This window comes from Antennarius striatus, chromosome 15 (assembly GCF_040054535.1).
Source record: "Antennarius striatus isolate MH-2024 chromosome 15, ASM4005453v1, whole genome shotgun sequence".
Classification (NCBI taxonomy): domain Eukaryota; kingdom Metazoa; phylum Chordata; class Actinopteri; order Lophiiformes; family Antennariidae; genus Antennarius; species Antennarius striatus.
The window spans coordinates 17,392,457-17,408,340 of NC_090790.1; the positions used below are offsets into that span (position 1 = coordinate 17,392,457).

A 15,884-nucleotide genomic window follows, 5' to 3' on the forward strand; every position below is an offset into this window, starting at 1 on the left:
AACATGGCACGGAAGGGTCCACTCCCTCTCCCCAGGGCTGGTGAAGCAGTGGAGTTGGCGGACAGGACTCTCTCCTCACCAGGTCTGAATTCTACTTCCTGCAAATCATTTTCGCCTTGCGAAAACACAACGGTAGCATCTCTGCTTCATTTCTCAGTTTAAGCAGTAAGAAAATAAATGCAATTCATCATCTTTGCCTGCGCAAAAGAAGGTTGACGGGATATAGAAATCAGTCAGCACAGCGAATTATTTAAATACATCCAGCTGGGACTGGAGTTTAAAAGATGCTTCTTTTTTTTTTAAAATGGAAAGGAAATGAGATCTAAATGACAGCACCCCGAGTGTGAAAATGACATTTCTTCTTTAAGGACGTAACGTCTATTCAATAAACATGCAAAGGCAGGAACCAGGAAGGGCCATGCATGACCATATGCAATGAGTATTATTAAAACAAAAAAATCAAAAAGATTGCACACTAAAAACACTCATAATTAGTTACATGATTGATTATTTTAAAGTAATTTAAGTTGTCTGGCAGCTGTGATTAATTCCCCGTCTCACTGTTAGCCGTGTGCTCTTATTTGTATTGCCAGGGGAAAAGCGTTGACAGAGCTCTTCTCGCCGAGTGGAAAATGTGGCGGATGCCTTTGGATGCGAGTTTGACGGGTTCGAGGTTTGAGTTATTCTAAAGAGGTCTTCTGGGTTTTTGGAGCGAATGGGAGGAGCAGAGAACGAAGGATCCACATTAATGCAATAAACTTACGCCATCCTTGTTTGTTCAGATGGTTTTTCTCGTCGTAAAGGGTGAGATCAAATGGGCACATCAATTATAAATTGTCCATAAATGTTACTGATGTGGGGCTCCCTCTCTGGATTGTAGAATAACTCAACTCTATGGCTCCAGTGGGCCTTTGGACAAACATCACCATGATGGTGGAAAATAAAGACTGAACACCCCCCCCACACACACACCGTGCCTCTAAGGCGAAACGTTCCTCTAAGGCCAATCTGACATTTTCAGACCGTCTCAATCGACACCAGACAAAAGCAGGTCATCCAAGTTGGGGTCTAACATTTTGGAGAATACACGTATTTATTTACAGAGAGCCAGAGTCTGCATGATAAAAACAAAGCAACGACAGCCAGTTAGCTTAGCTTAGCATGAGACCTGTTTCGCACACAGATTCTGGTTCATCATTATTGGATGAAAAATAATCAATCCTAAATAAAACCCTTTTCCTTTAGGTCACCTTTAGAGATGCAATAAAGGTGCAACAATCCCAACTTGGATAGGAAGTGTAAAAATGACACGCTGATCTGCCCAAAGACAACAACAACAAAAAAGCCTACATGTAGGCCAACACTGTCTTTGGATGACTTCAGCTCACACATCTCACTCATTCAGGGAATAACATCATCCACCAGAGATGCTAAGATCGCTTCCTCTTTGTCTTACTGAGGCGGACGGGGAAAAGTAAAGTCAACACTGATGGCTCACACATGTGAGGAGGAGGAAGGACGCAAGGCATGACTGAGTGTGTAAATACGCACAAGGTGTTGATGTAGTGCTGAGCGTAGACACACAGTCATGCATCCTCCTCAGCAAAGCGCCGCACGAGGTTCTCGCAGTGCAGGCAGTACATTAGCAACACATGTGGTGGTCGAGCTTTGTGTCGAACAGAATCATTCTGTGTCAAGACAGGGATGAACGCAAACTTTTCAACACGATTTAAAGTCCTAAAAAGCTGACAGACTTGTTGCTTTTATTTGGGGAATCTGAATTCACCTGAACCGTAACGTCTGGATGAATTATAATAAAACTGGGTGAAAAAAAATGAGGTGAAAAAACTGTGGTGCTAATAGGCACTACAGATTCATCACAACTGAGACAGTCATCATCCCTCTCACACATTATTAAAAAAAAAAAAGGGGAGTTACAACAGCAGGTAACTAGAAATGTTGACCTGATGGTGGCGCTAGAGATGTGAAGAAATCTAATCCATTCCATAGTCAGAGAGTAACGACACAGAAGACTCCTTTTCATTTTAATATATTTGTATATACGCATATATTACACATTTAATGTGGCACAATGAGAAATCATAACGTAAAGACAAAAAGTGGCTGAGATATTCGTAAAAATGTACAATTTGTGAGAATCATTTACACAGTTTAGCTCTCTTTAAACTCTCTTTAATACAACACATAGAAAAAGAAAGGAAGGACGTAAAAGTGACTGAAAACAAGAACCTTGTATTTTTGACAGTTTTTGCAGGGACAGCAAGAACCAGCTTGCTAAAACGGGCTACAACGACATCATTAGTTGTACTTGTTTTTAAATGCATTTGGCTCATTTGACACTGATACAATTCATTGAAGAGGAAAAAAAAAAAAAAAGAAAACTGTACAAATGTTTGGTGCTACAATTTAAGGATTGTAAACTCATTCATGTCGACGAGGTTTAAACATTTGGCTGATTAAAATCCAGAAAGATATGAAAGAATTTAAACTGAACGAAGAAGACTTGAGTGGACGTTTCCATCATCCAATTAAGATGAAGTGCTCCTCTGACTTTATTATTAAAGACGAGGATAGAAATTTACTGTACAAATCACACAAAAACATTGAAAACCGGACATCAGAAAAGATCACCCTGATCAGATACGACCGGTAAAAAAACTCCTCTACCAATAAATCAAGTATGAATGAGTTCAAATCACCTGCGAGCCAGTGACTGCAGCAAAGCCGTGGTTTACAGCGCAACGACAAGACGCCTGACGCGAAAAGTTATTTCTTAAAATCTTCTGAGAGGTCAGTTGGCTGTTGTGAAGCACAGAGTTTAAAAAAGTACTGCCCAAAGAGGTTTCACCAATTTTCAATCAACTAATCTAATCGTGTCTCCGGTCGCACACCAGCATGATTCAAGGACAATGTCCCATACAACGTAAAAATACTCCACCCAGAAGGACGAGAGACCCGTCAGCAGCGAAAGATAAGAACGAAGCGCTTTAGGTGTCAAACCAGGAAATTTCCCGTCCATTTTCTGGTTCCAGAGGCTGTACGGACAACAGAGAGGCAGTAATCTATTACAATGGCAGTAGTGATATCCAGCCGCAGCCGACTATGCTGCTAGAAGGCATTTCCTTCATTAATTTGACCTTGTGCTATTGCTAACATGTCTTATCTGCTGCACAGCGGTCGGACGAGAGGTGAACGGCGACCGACGATCGATCAATCACAGAAGGCAAAGGTGACACATTCGTCGCTGGAAGACAGCTGGGTTTTCCCTTCAACATCCAAATACAGGAGTTAAAAAAAAACCAAAACACAAGTGGCACATTAACGGTGCGATTCTCATGAACTGTGCTGTAGTTTACAAAAGATCAGAGAGAAAGTTAAGATTCAGGCACATTTCTCTGTTCACAGGACACAAACTGTGGTTAAAAAGTTATTTTTCAAAAAGGGACGCAGGTTAAGTTTCAGGTCTGTCCCAGTCGAGATTCATTTTAAAAAGAAGGGGTAGAAATGTAGATATAAAAATGTACAAGTCATGACCGAAAAGGGACGTAAATTAAATTCTAAAAAGGAGGTGATTGTTTAAAAAACATGTAGCTTAAACCTGGAGACCCACGACTGGGTCACACATGACACACTTTAGTGACTGACTGATCCTCAGCTGAGGAAGAGGCACTGAGGTCAGATGATTATTTTTTTTTTTGTTTTTTTGCATTTGTTTGAAAGCACTTTGCTGTTACTTTAAGGTCAAACGTGTGACACAGGTGTGTGCATACTGTTTAAGAAAGATGCTACCTTCATCGCTTCATTGCACATGATCAAAAAAGACAAATGGTGAAAAGCAGGAAGGGGAAGAATCGGAGAATAAAGTCAGAGCAGAAAATTCAACGTTGATATTTACAGTTTGGAGAGAGAAATCTTTTTCCTCTCTTCCCCACAGAAATTATCGTTTTTTTGTGTGTCTTTTTTTTTGGATTCATTAAAGGCTCTTAAAAAAATTAATATCAAATGAAAAAGAGCATCTGGAAGATTGTTAGTGCATTTTTTTTCTTTTTGTTTTCTGATTACAAATACAATATAGATTTATATCTAATCCATAAATTGTTTCAGACTATACAAAGGTGATCAGAAAGCATTATTAAACTTCATATCTACACATTTCCTGGAAGTTCATCTTCTTTTTTCTTTTATTATTCTTTTTTTTTTTTTAAACAGTGTTCAATATTCAGTGCTGTTTTATTGTAGTGAGATTCTCGCCTGTCGGCTCAGTTGGATCCGGAGGTTCGGGAAGCCTGGCAAAGCTGCCTACTTTTTGTGTGAAGCGAGATATACGTTGGTGAGGGGAAGTGGGAGAGGGGGGGGGTGTCACCTCAGCAATCTGCCATATATCGCCCTGAAAAAAGAAAAATAAAGAATGGATGCGGTTTGAGCTGCTGATGCCTTCAAGACGCTGGAATGGTGTCCGGATGATGAAGCGTACCTGTGGCGAACCTCTTCTTGTTGAGGGAAAGTCTGTATCCGCTCCCCTGCAGCTCCATATCCACCCCGGACAGGGTGCTGCCTTCGCTCATGAACTGCACCGCCAGCGTGGAGGGGTTTGAGGGGCCGTTGGACAGCTCAAACTTGGCCCTCAGGGACCCGGAACCTGGGGTCACAAACATAACACAAACATCCGTCAACCGATCCGACTCTTTTCCTCGTCAAATAAGAAAATCAGAACAAGGAAAAGTTGATTTACCTTCATTTTCAGACCTTTCTGAGATGTCGTTCAGCTTCCATAGACATTTATTCTGCTCTGAATTCCTAAAAAAAAAAAAAGAAGTCACACCTCACACCGTCTGTTTGACTAAGATACACAGATCCCCCCGACCCTGATCTCCTGCTGATGTCACCAGCTCTTACCAGACTGAGCTGGGCAGGGAGTGCATGTTGGTGACGCCTCCGTCCACGGGCACTAAGACCTGCACGTTGGTCAGCGGGCCGGGCTGGGCCATGGAGTTGGGGTTGTATCGGTAATCGACCCGCAGGTCCGACGTCAGCGCCGTGCACTTCCAGTACACAGTCAGGTTGAGAGGGGTGGAGTGGATTCCATCGGACTGCACCTGAACGCAGCATAGCAGGAGGATTTTAAATGCAAATAAAGCGACCGTCTGCATCGAACGTGATGGAATCTGATTGGAACCGCGACGACTCACCTGATACTTTATAATGTCCACGTTATAATAGGAGGCGGAGGGATTCTGATCCGAGGCTTTCCTGAGGTAGGACGTCAGCGCTTGCATGTTGAACCAGAAGTCCTTAGAATTTGAATCGCTTTGGGAAGAATCACTAGACGAAAGGAGGACAAACAAAAAGGAGAAAACAGGAGCTTTTGTTCATTAATCGTCTTTGTGTGTGAAGGTTGGAAACCCCGTTTCATCCGAGCAGCTTCTGAATCCTCGATTTGCTTTTGAATCGATTATTCCTGCCGTGTGGTCCGGAGTAAGACGCGCAGAAAACAGACACGGATGTAGTTTTTTTTGGAGAGGATATGCACCAGACACACCAAATTTATTAAAAAAACAGACAAACAACAACGCAGTTTTAAATTAAACTTACAGATTTCACAGCATATTAAAAACTGGACTGCGTGAGGTGGAACATCCATTAAACACATCTGAAGCAGTGACACATCACTGAAAGAAGCAGCTGCTATACCATTTTGCTCTTCTTTGCTATTTTAGGGCATGAAGTGTTTCAGAAGAGACATTGGCTGTTGAAGTCTGGTGGAAAATACTTCCCTGACAGCTTAATGATAGGTTTATGTCAGATTACTAATTGAATTTCCTCTCGCTGACGCAGACTACATTTCCTCGGGCCCCCCGGTCCAGATCCCTCTTTCGACTAAAACCGCGATGCTTCCCGGTTATCGGCTCGCCGTTTGCGCCTCACCTGTATAGCAGCTGCTGGTTGGGGAGGATCTGCTCCAACCGGCTGATGTTCTTCAGTTTGAAGGTGAGCACGGCCGGGGAGGGGTTGTTGGTGAACACTTTGATGATGCCCATGGGGAAGGACAGAGTCATATCACCTGTGATCTTCACGATGCACCTGTGGGACGCGATTCTTTTTGAGTTGATGAAGTGCACAAATGAGACCTACTGACACTTTAAAACCCAAAGATGTCCTCCGTCTCTTTTCCTGAGCGGCATGATTCTACAGTCTGACACAGATCCAGTTCCTGAACAAGTTCTGGTGCAACAGGAGTCCTCAGCTGCGGTTGAGCTACGCTGCGGCGCTGACGGCCCGCGGTGGGTCTCAACCTGTACGGCAAATGAAATGTTCCACTTGCTAATCCCTGCAAATATATGCCTTTTAGCACAGCAGCATTTTGCCATTAAAAAGCCGTATGTTTAACTCTGTCCCAGACTATAATCTGCTGCATGTAGGTTATCTGCTCTGAAAGAATGGTGTCAGGCTAATGCAAAACATTCCACGCCAGCGGGCCGAGGTGGCGATACACCCTGCAAACAGCTTAACCACAGGTTCTGGGTGTGTAAAGCATATGAGGCTGAAGACAAGCACAACACGCGTGGTAGTTAAAGGTTAAAGCACGGCAGAAATGTGAATATGTGCAGGTCCGTGTGGAGGCCTTTCAGCAGTGAGGCGTCATGTGAGACTCACTTGGTGGGATCAGCTCCTTTGAAGTAAGCATTAACCGACTCCGTGAAGGCTACTGCAATGGGCAAAGCATCTTGGGACGCCAGGGTCACAGGGCTGGGACCGCGAGACGTCCCTGAAGAGGAGAGGAGAGAAGCGCAGAGTTTGAGGTAAAATGACTCAACCGCAGATGGATTCAGAAAACGTTGACGGGTTGATCATGCAGGAGATGCATTATAAAATGACCGGTTTCTGTTTCACTGCATGAAGTCAGTCGTTCGTGCACAGCAAATCAGTTCATTTTGTTCTTTGTAAATTAGGTACGTTTAGAGTGCTTTAGTTTACGTTTAGATCTATTAAGCAGGCAGGTTGGCTCCAGAAGGTTAACGTTAAAGTCAAATCATTAATTCGATCAGATCTCTATAATGTTAGGAGTTGATGCTGAGGAACACACAAGACAAAGTCAGATATCCAGTTGTCCAGCCAGCCCCTGAAGACTGGTGTTAGTGGTCGTTAAATACGGAAAAGGGTCGTTGAGTACGAAGACGAATCGTACCTGCAGGCGTCTCACAATGCTTCTCAAAGGTAGGCAGCTTGGCTACGAACACATCATCCTCTTTACGCCAAATTAAAGTCACAAAGAAGAAACAGACCCAGAGAGCACAAATGAGACGAGCCGTGATGATATCGACTATGGTCGGAAGTACGTTTCTAAATGTGCGATGGCGGCGGGTCGACCATGAGCAGACAACTCCGATATGATTGCATAGAAACGACCGTCGTGATGATGTTCTTTGCGTGGGTAAAAAAAAAAAAAAGAGGATGAAGAAATGATCGAAGAGAAAAGAAGTTGGGAAAGGCAGACTCACTTTGCCTTAGTAGAAAGAAAGGACAGAGGGAGAGCAGCTCTGGCTCTGTGGAGGAAAAGGAGGAAGTGAAGGTGTGCTCAGCTCCTGTGAGAGGAGTGAAGGAAGAAAGTAAGGAAGAGATTGAGAAGAAGAAAACAACTTAGCGTTGCAGAGACAAAAGTTACACGGCAAGTTGGGAAAGGAAGGAGAGATTGTTCAAATGATGATGCTCACCGACGGTCGGGGTGTTTCCGGCGCTGAGCGAGGCGTTGGAGGACAAGGAGGAGGAGCTCTCCGCCCTGGCGAGCGGCGCAGCAGGAGGAGGAGGGCTGGCGTTGGATGTCTTCGGCGGGCTGAACGGCCGCACCTGATCGGAGGGGGGCCGATCGATTGGGATTGTGTTACAAACGGCAGGATGTCATTCTAAAGCAAATCAATAAAGCTATCGCATGGGATCGGGGACAGTGACTCACAATCTCATTGATTCCTGTGAGTTTTCCAGTCGGGAGTTTGGGCCTGGAGGAGGGTCGCGGTGGGGGCACCAGGGCTCCAGCTGTCAATGGGGTCACAGGTCGGTTCGGCACCGGCACTAGAGAAACAACATTACCGATCGGTGGCGATTAGATACGATATCAATTTTAAACTAACAAGCTGTAAACATGCACCATTGAAGTCGATGCAAAGTCAGCATGCATCGAGATCTCTAGAACAAAAGCCATAAAAAGCAAACAGAAAGAAGTCATAACAAAAAACACAATCTGAACGTAATGTCATAAAAAAACATTTAAAAAAAAATAGTAAAATGAACATGTTGCAAACCAGGCAGTAAGTTTTCAAGCATATCTGAAATAAAACAACACAAAGACAACAAATGTGTAGCTGTCAACTTCACATGTGGAACAAATGCACAGCATACGGTTAAAATAAAAATAAAAACAAACTCCAAACGTCAGGCGGAAGACGTTTAGCATCAGTTATCGTGTTACCAGTGAATATTTTGCCTGCTGGAGTCAAAGTCCTATCTGTAATCGTGGAGAAGACGTCGGGGAAGCAGGAGTTGGCGTCTTCCCCTCTCCCCGCCGTTTTGCAGCAGGCGTCGGTGGATCTGTCGGGGAGGAGGCGGCTCGACCTGCCGGAGCCCGATTGGACTTCCTGCGCGGCGGATCCGGAGCCCTGCTGGCGGCGTGGAGTGAAATCATCGCTGAAGGCGATCCACTGGCTCTGGGACCAGGACACGGAGGAGAAGGCGTCGACGCTCTTGGGAGGGCTCTGGATGGGGTCGACTGGCTCGGTCGGCTGGGTGATGGGGGCGCTCTGGGCCCTCGCCGGGGCGGGCTTGAGCACTTGGAGAGGATTTTCGGGCGAGTCCCAGGGAGAAGAAGTGGATGAGGAGAAAGAGGAGACGTCTTTGCGTGGTTGGCTCTCCGTCAGAGGAGGAGAGCGCTCCCTTTGCGGGACCGTCTCAGCTGGAGGGGGGGTGGTGTGATTGACAGAGGCGATAAACACGGGCGTTGAAGGCAAAGCGAACAGTTAGAGACTTACAAACATCTCAGGATTACAAACTCACAGGGAGGAAAACCAAACCACTGAGAAATCACACAAACAGAAGCCGGTGAATCCTCCACGTTCTCCCAGCATTCATTTCCTCAAACACGTTTTACCTGAAGCTTCTGGCAGAAAGACGTCATTCTCCAGAAAAGGTGGAGACGGAGGGATTGAAAGGAAGACAGAGGCGAGGTCTAATGAGAGAAGTTCACACACGTGACACACAAATCAAACGGATATTAAAAGGCGTTGGAATAAAAAAGGAAGAAAACGTAAGAACGACATGGAAAACAGATGAAAATGCACCGAAAGAAGAAAATAAATGAGGTAATTTTCAATTAAATCTGTTCTTCATTGCAGCGTGAGATGAATCTTTAATACGTCACAGCCTGCGTGCCTTTAATGTGTCATGTGTGCGTTTGGAGCTGCTAAAGCTCCACACTGTACGCAGCGGGGACTTAATTCCCATCGCCGTATCCTAATCAGTGCGCTCCGTGATGCTCTTTTGACTTTTAAGCTGAGACCTTTGACAGTAACGAGACTGTTTGACAACATACGTGCCAGTGGGCTTTACATCCGACCCTCTGACCTCCACTAGGTGCCAATTAACTGTGGATTACGCTTAACCTAGGCAATGGGTCAACGCTAATGTCACTCTGTTTCAACACCGCTGTGGTGCATAAAGCCATGAGAGTCACACCATCGACGCAGAGTGTTCGGAAAGCAATAAATGTCTCTTAGAGAACGGCAGAGATTGACATTAACATAAGTGAAAGTATTCTTCACCTATGGAAAAGAGAAACAACCTTTGAAAATGTGCTGATGCTATTTAGGCATGGAGAAAAAGTTAAAGAGGAGATGTGCAAAATGGGAAAAAGATGGCAAATTAAAACACGGGTGAAGTCCCAATCCTTCAGAATTTTTTTGGATCCCTGTTGCAATAATCACGGACCACGTGCATCATTTAAAAATGTGTTTGTTCAGTCCCATCATCACAGTTCTTGCACCACAACTGTTAGCTGCAGGTTAAAGTCAGAACTACAGGAAGACGTTATTTAATTACCTGTAGATGAGGGGGCGTAGGAAGAGCCTGCAGTGTGCGTTGGGCCGAAGGGGTCCAGAGACAGAAGGTCGTTATTGGCCAGTCTGCCGGAAGAAAAAAGGTAAAGAGACACAAATGTGATTAAAAGGCAGAAAGACGCCTTCAAAAAAAAAAGCGGTGTCAGTTTCACACGTACTCGTATGACGTTGGCGCTCTGGGTTTTGCCAGCTCGTCACCTAAAGGGAGAGAACAGCAAACATCAGGACCTACAGAGGAGCGGCGACAGCAAAAGACACCATCAGAGCAAGTAGAGAATGAAATAAAAACGGCAAAAGAGGTTAGAGACAAAGGCGGCGTTCACACACCGCCGCATCCTAAACCAGGAGGGTTTGACCATCTAGGAAGACCCAGGTTAGATACCCTATATTCATTACTTCTTCCTGGGGTTAGCTTTTGATGTCACGGTAACAATTTACAACAGGGGGTGGAGAGACACACGTGCATTTTGTTGTCATTATTGCCCCCTGTTTATAAAGTGTTAAAACTGTAAAAATCAAACAGGAACAGGGGTAAGAAGATAAACCTGCTGTGAAGTGAAAGTTTGCAGTGAGAGGAGCGATCGGGGACGTCGGCTGGCGTCCGACCCTTCACTGCGACCTTTCAGCTCAGAGAGAGAGGAGATATGAGGGCGAAAGGCCAAACGCTGTGGTGCAAATCATACTCACCAGGACCCTGAGCCTTAGAGCTTAAAGTAGACACTCTTGTGGCTCCTATATTATGCAAAGTACACATCTATTACTGCTTTAATCAATCTCTTGACTATTATCAACAGAAGAAACGCATGTAAGTTTTTCTACATGAATATTCCAAACCTTTTCAGAGCATGATACGTGCATATAAAGGGACGGCTCAGCCTTTAATCCATAAGTGCTCCTGAAGCACATGTGTCAAACTCAAGGCCCGGGGGCCAAATGTGGCCCGCCAAATCATTTTATGTGGCCTTTGAGACAATAAAAGGGCAGAGTATCTGGCCCTTTGAGGACAGACATTATGCTGATGTGGCCCTTGGTGAAAATGAGTTTGATCCCCCTGTCCTAAAGAAAACTGCTTGCAGATGCTAGTAGCGTCATATTCAACAGAAGGCGGACATCTTTAGGGTTAATATTAACTCCTAATCTTGACGGAGAGAAATCGCCACAGGTAAAAGTTTTGATTTTGGTTGAAGCATCCCTTTAAAGGGTTTCTCATGCGCTCTGTCGAGAAAAGAAAAAGTCTCTTTCACAAACTGCGCCAGCTTGCAGAATGGAAAAGATAATTTCTGACATGTCAAAGCATAAACAGCTAATCAAACAATTAATCTCACTCGTACCGCGGGAGGGAAACATCGCTCAGGCTCACATCCACAGAAACGAACAGTTATTTACTTTTGCTGGGGACGTGTTGGCTTTGGCTGGATTTCTGGGTTTTCCTTTTTTAAAGACAACCTCTTTAAAAACGCAGAGTGCCAAGAAAAACCAAGTTGAGCAATCGCGCAGTCGACCCGGTTTTTAACGGTCCATCCAGCAACACGCGGCTACAGAGAGGTCAGACAGTAAATACTTACTGGACTGGTTCCTCCGCAGCTGTCCCTGAAAACAAAGAGACACATCAGTTAACAAAACGCTCAACATTTACCTGCCAACACCTTCAATCTGTTGGAGAACGTCCCAAACGACACACACAGACTGACGGCTCATCTCTGGAGCTCCCTTCCACATTTCAAATCATTTAAAACCTTTTGGACAGCAGTAATTTACCAACATGTAAGACTTTAAACGTATAAACCACAGCGAAAAATAGGAGGTTCAAATTATTAATTATTCCCAGTGGTTGAGGGAATTTTCCACTTCAGCGTTAAACACGGTAAATCACAGGACTTTTCTCGACTCGCACATACCAGACGTTAAACCTAGGGTGAAAAATTCAGCAGCGGAAAACCGTGTGTGGAAGCCCAAACGCCGATCCGTCAGGGACAACCGGAGTAGAGTTGTCCCAACTTCCTTTACGGGGTCTCTTTTTTTTTTTTTTTTCCATCACATAAATCTGCCGTGTCACGCTGCGTAAAACAAGATATGTAAGATACACTTTTGAGGGTCAACAACCAAGTGGAAACTCAGGGCATTGGTTTCAATAAAGAATTCATTCGCGGGAGGGAGGAGGGGAGAAAAAGAAACAAAATGGGTTTAAGGAACATAGCAAAAGCGTTTAACCACTGTGGAGCAGCGAGGCCAGGGTTTAGTCCCACAGGCGCTAAGCGGCAAATGGGTTCAATTACGGCTCTCGCTGGCCACACACACACGACTTCCATCACTATTTCAATAAAGGGAACGCCGCGGAGGGAGAGCCGAACAGGAGGAGGAACGAAACAGACAGAAAAATGAGAATTGAAGGTGGTGGTGGTGGTGGTGGTGGTGGTGGTGGGGGCGTTCCAATAATTTACACCAGATGATGCAACGTTTGGCATCACCTTGGATGTGTGTTTTAGCTTTAATCCAGAAGTTTGCTGTGAACCTAAAAGTAGGCGAGGAAACGGAACAGAAGAAGAGAATTGGAACGCGACCGTTCAGGTGTTTCGATGTAATTTAGGATAATAACACACAAAAAGTGATTTGAGTCTTGACAACTACAGGAAGAAAACAAAGAAAGTAGGAAAAAAACAGAGAAAAGAGAAAAACATGAGAAGAAGGGAGCGGCCTGAGGGAGGGAGTCGGGCGGGACATGCCGTGACATGGGTTTAACGTGCAGGAGGGAGAGCGCGAAACCCCCCCCCCCGTTCACGACACCGAACCGCCGCACGACGACGTTAACGACAACAGCGGCCCGGAGCGCACGCGCTGCATGTTTGCACACAAACGGTAGTGGTTTTTGAAATTTTAATGGCGGGGGCTATTTTCACAGAGCAGCGGGAGAGTGATTCAGAGATTGAGTGATGGTGTGGGACGACGAGCTGAATGAAAGGCTCCATGACTGAGGTCACAGATCAGACCGGGATCTATGTGTGTGTGTGTGTATGTGTGTGTGCGTGCAGTCAAGCTACTGCTGCAAAGCTTTCCCTTAAGTGCCTACAAGGAGGGCAGTGTGTGTGTCCGTGTGTGCGTGTTTGTGTGCAACTAAAGCCCAACAACATTAGATGCTTAATTTACAAACTATTTTTTCTATTGTTTCTTCACGTAAAAAAAAAAAAGTCCAACATGAAACTAAATTTAAAGTCAAAACAAAGTATGGAATAAGAATAAGAAGTCAATGTGGCGTCAGAACCCAGAAACACATGCCTCTCCAAGGTCAATAAAATAAGTTTAAAGAGAGGACCGATCTCTTCAAGCAGGGTAATCGGGTTGGAAGGTGTTCCCAGCAGCTCACATGTTGGTCGGTTATTGTCTTGTTGCCCTCTAGTGTTAAAGAGGCAGATTTCTGCTGAGCAACAGATACTGTATATGGTCTGTCTTGGACCGTACCGAGGCAGAAGGAGACAGGATGATGTTTCCGATGGAGGCCTTCAGCTCGTCGATAGTGGCTTGGTTCTGGTGCGTGCCGTTGTTCGGCCGAACAGGTTTGATTTCCACGTGGAACTTTCTGGGTTCGTCTTCATCCTCCGAGTCGCTTGATGAGTAGAAGGAATTGTCTTTGGCATGTGATGGAAGAAAAAGTTAAGGAGGCAATAAGGACCACAGAGAAGAGAGAGGAGGAAGAGATGGACCGCGGTTTGTTTGGCTCACTGATCGACTCAAGGCTGCAGACGGGATTTAAGGCAAATTGAAGGATATCGTTTTCATTAGCTTCTGGTCTGATACAGAAGCCCTCCGCGTCGACTCGAGGAACGTTCTGAAAAACACAGGAGAAAGTTTGAGATGAACTTGTTCAACTATGAACGATAAAAATAAAAGTTGTTCATGTGAATTCAGGCCTCGACGGTTTGAGAGCTACAGGCAGAACCACTACCTCAGTAAACGTCATGTCTTCACGGCCTTATTGTACAATATCATTATTATGATTATTGTCATCATTAGTATCATAAATATCATTGGTATCATAATTATCATTATTATCAATTCAATATCATTTAATAATTATTATAATTTTTATCATGATAATTATCATCATTATTAAAATCAGTACCATAATTGTTCTCATTACCGTCACTATTACTCTCATATCTTTACTACTATTTAGTTATTATAATGACTATTATAATCATTATATTGTTTAACCTTATATTATCATAATTATTATCATAATTATTACCAATATTATTACAATTTTATCATTAGAATCGTAATTGTTATCATTATCATCATTAATATCGTTTTTATTACTATTAAAAGGAAGACTAGGGTAAATACTTTTTAACCTAACTTTGCAAAATACTGTGTGCTTTAAATTTTAACAACACTAATGTGGTAGAATTTAGTATATTATAAAAAACTACTACTAAAATACAATATAATGAATAATAATCAAAAATAATAATGGTAGCTATTATACTACATATTTTTAAATAGCTTATTATTAGAAACCTTTTTTATTGTTCTCAAAAAAGTTTGAATTTATTTTCAAACAAATTTTATTTTGCTTTAAACTGGTCAGTGGATGCAACTTCTTCATTCACAGGACTAACCTTAAAGTTACGGCTGTCATTCATTAAACAGTTTTTATATTTGTATATTAATATTCCTTCAGAAAATAAATTAAACAATGTAAAATAAAAATATTAAACTTGTCCCTCTGATCATTAGTTAACTGATTAGGGATATCAATCAATAGATTTTTTTTTTACATTTCTTTCTGTGTCTTTTACATTATTTTTTTCTGTTTCAAACGTTCTATTACATATGCAGATAAGCACAGACTGGCAAAATATATTCATGTAACTTAAATATCGTTTCACTTCAGAACTAAAGAACCAGAAGCGATGTTTCCTCACAGAGCTGAAGAAGCTGGCTAACATTTTTACAACCTTACTATAAATATTTATGACTAACCCAACGACACAAAAGATGTCATGTTGTGTAAAACATGTAAAAAAAACATGTAAAAAAGCAAGTTTATCAACAACAGATTCACTAAAACTTCCTCTTTGTGTCATCATGTGTTTCATGTTTACTTAATAAAAACCAGTTTGAAATGTTCCAACTAAGTTAACCAAACTAAAGTGTGATGTAAACTATTTTGAAACCATGATATTTATTATTAATTTATATACATTTATACAGCAGTAGTTCCGTATTGAATGCTGTCGTGTTTCTGCATGCATTAGCTTGCTTACAGCGTTCTGGATGTCTATGGCACCGTAGTATCCGGGGGGAGCGCCATTGGCGGTGTTCTACAAGCACAAACAGAGACAGATGAATACATGAATGAATGAAGGAGCGAATCTGCAAAACAAACCAGAGGGAGCAGAAGGAGAGCGGAGGAGTCACATGTTCGAGCAAGAAAAGCAGAATTAAGTGAACAAGGATCTTCTCCACCTCCTCCTGTCTGAACGTTTGCAACTGAAGTGACTGAGGGTTATACTCACAGCAGCTTCCACCTCTGCGGACTCTCTGGAAAGGAAAATCAGCACGTTAGGATGAGAAAGTCTCACTATATTTTATTTCTGTGGAGGTAAAACTGCTTTAGGACTCACGTGGAGTCTGTATCTTTGTCTTTCCTGCGTACTGGGATGCCAAAAGGTTTTCTCTTTCTTGGTTTGGCACCTTAAAGAAACATTTATCAACCACAGATCCCACCTTTAGTGACGATTTGATCTGCTTCACGTCATT

The 15,884-nt window shown here is 43.3% G+C and overlaps 1 protein-coding gene across 7 annotated transcripts in view; it reads right to left on the minus strand.

The window, feature by feature from the left end:
- Positions 1–2,038: 2,038 nt before the first annotated feature.
- The window catches only part of fcho2 (FCH and mu domain containing endocytic adaptor 2), a 29,114-nt gene continuing 15,268 nt past the window's right edge, over positions 2,039–15,884 (minus strand). The window contains exons 10-31 of one of the 7 annotated variants that reach the window (XM_068334121.1): positions 15,749–15,818; positions 15,641–15,665; positions 15,389–15,445; positions 13,888–13,947; positions 13,581–13,754; positions 11,690–11,714; positions 10,812–10,856; positions 10,283–10,322; positions 10,108–10,190; positions 9,161–9,238; positions 8,486–8,965; positions 7,973–8,088; positions 7,734–7,866; positions 7,521–7,604; positions 7,208–7,267; positions 6,676–6,787; positions 5,947–6,102; positions 5,211–5,343; positions 4,918–5,117; positions 4,754–4,818; positions 4,496–4,660; positions 2,039–4,408 (exon numbers count right to left, since the gene is read on the minus strand). In XM_068334121.1, the coding sequence (XP_068190222.1) occupies positions 4,386–4,408; positions 4,496–4,660; positions 4,754–4,818; positions 4,918–5,117; positions 5,211–5,343; positions 5,947–6,102; positions 6,676–6,787; positions 7,208–7,267; positions 7,521–7,604; positions 7,734–7,866; positions 7,973–8,088; positions 8,486–8,965; positions 9,161–9,238; positions 10,108–10,190; positions 10,283–10,322; positions 10,812–10,856; positions 11,690–11,714; positions 13,581–13,754; positions 13,888–13,947; positions 15,389–15,445; positions 15,641–15,665; positions 15,749–15,818 (2,384 nt within the window). In that variant the 3' untranslated portion in view covers positions 2,039–4,385. Of the gene's footprint in view, positions 4,409–4,495; positions 4,661–4,753; positions 4,819–4,917; positions 5,118–5,210; positions 5,344–5,946; positions 6,103–6,675; positions 6,788–7,207; positions 7,268–7,520; positions 7,605–7,733; positions 7,867–7,972; positions 8,089–8,485; positions 8,966–9,160; positions 9,239–10,107; positions 10,191–10,282; positions 10,353–10,811; positions 10,857–11,689; positions 11,715–13,580; positions 13,755–13,887; positions 13,948–15,388; positions 15,446–15,640; positions 15,666–15,748; positions 15,819–15,884 lie in introns of all 7 variants that reach the window. The other 6 variants (XM_068334122.1, XM_068334123.1, XM_068334124.1 and 3 more) reach the window with 6 other exon arrangements.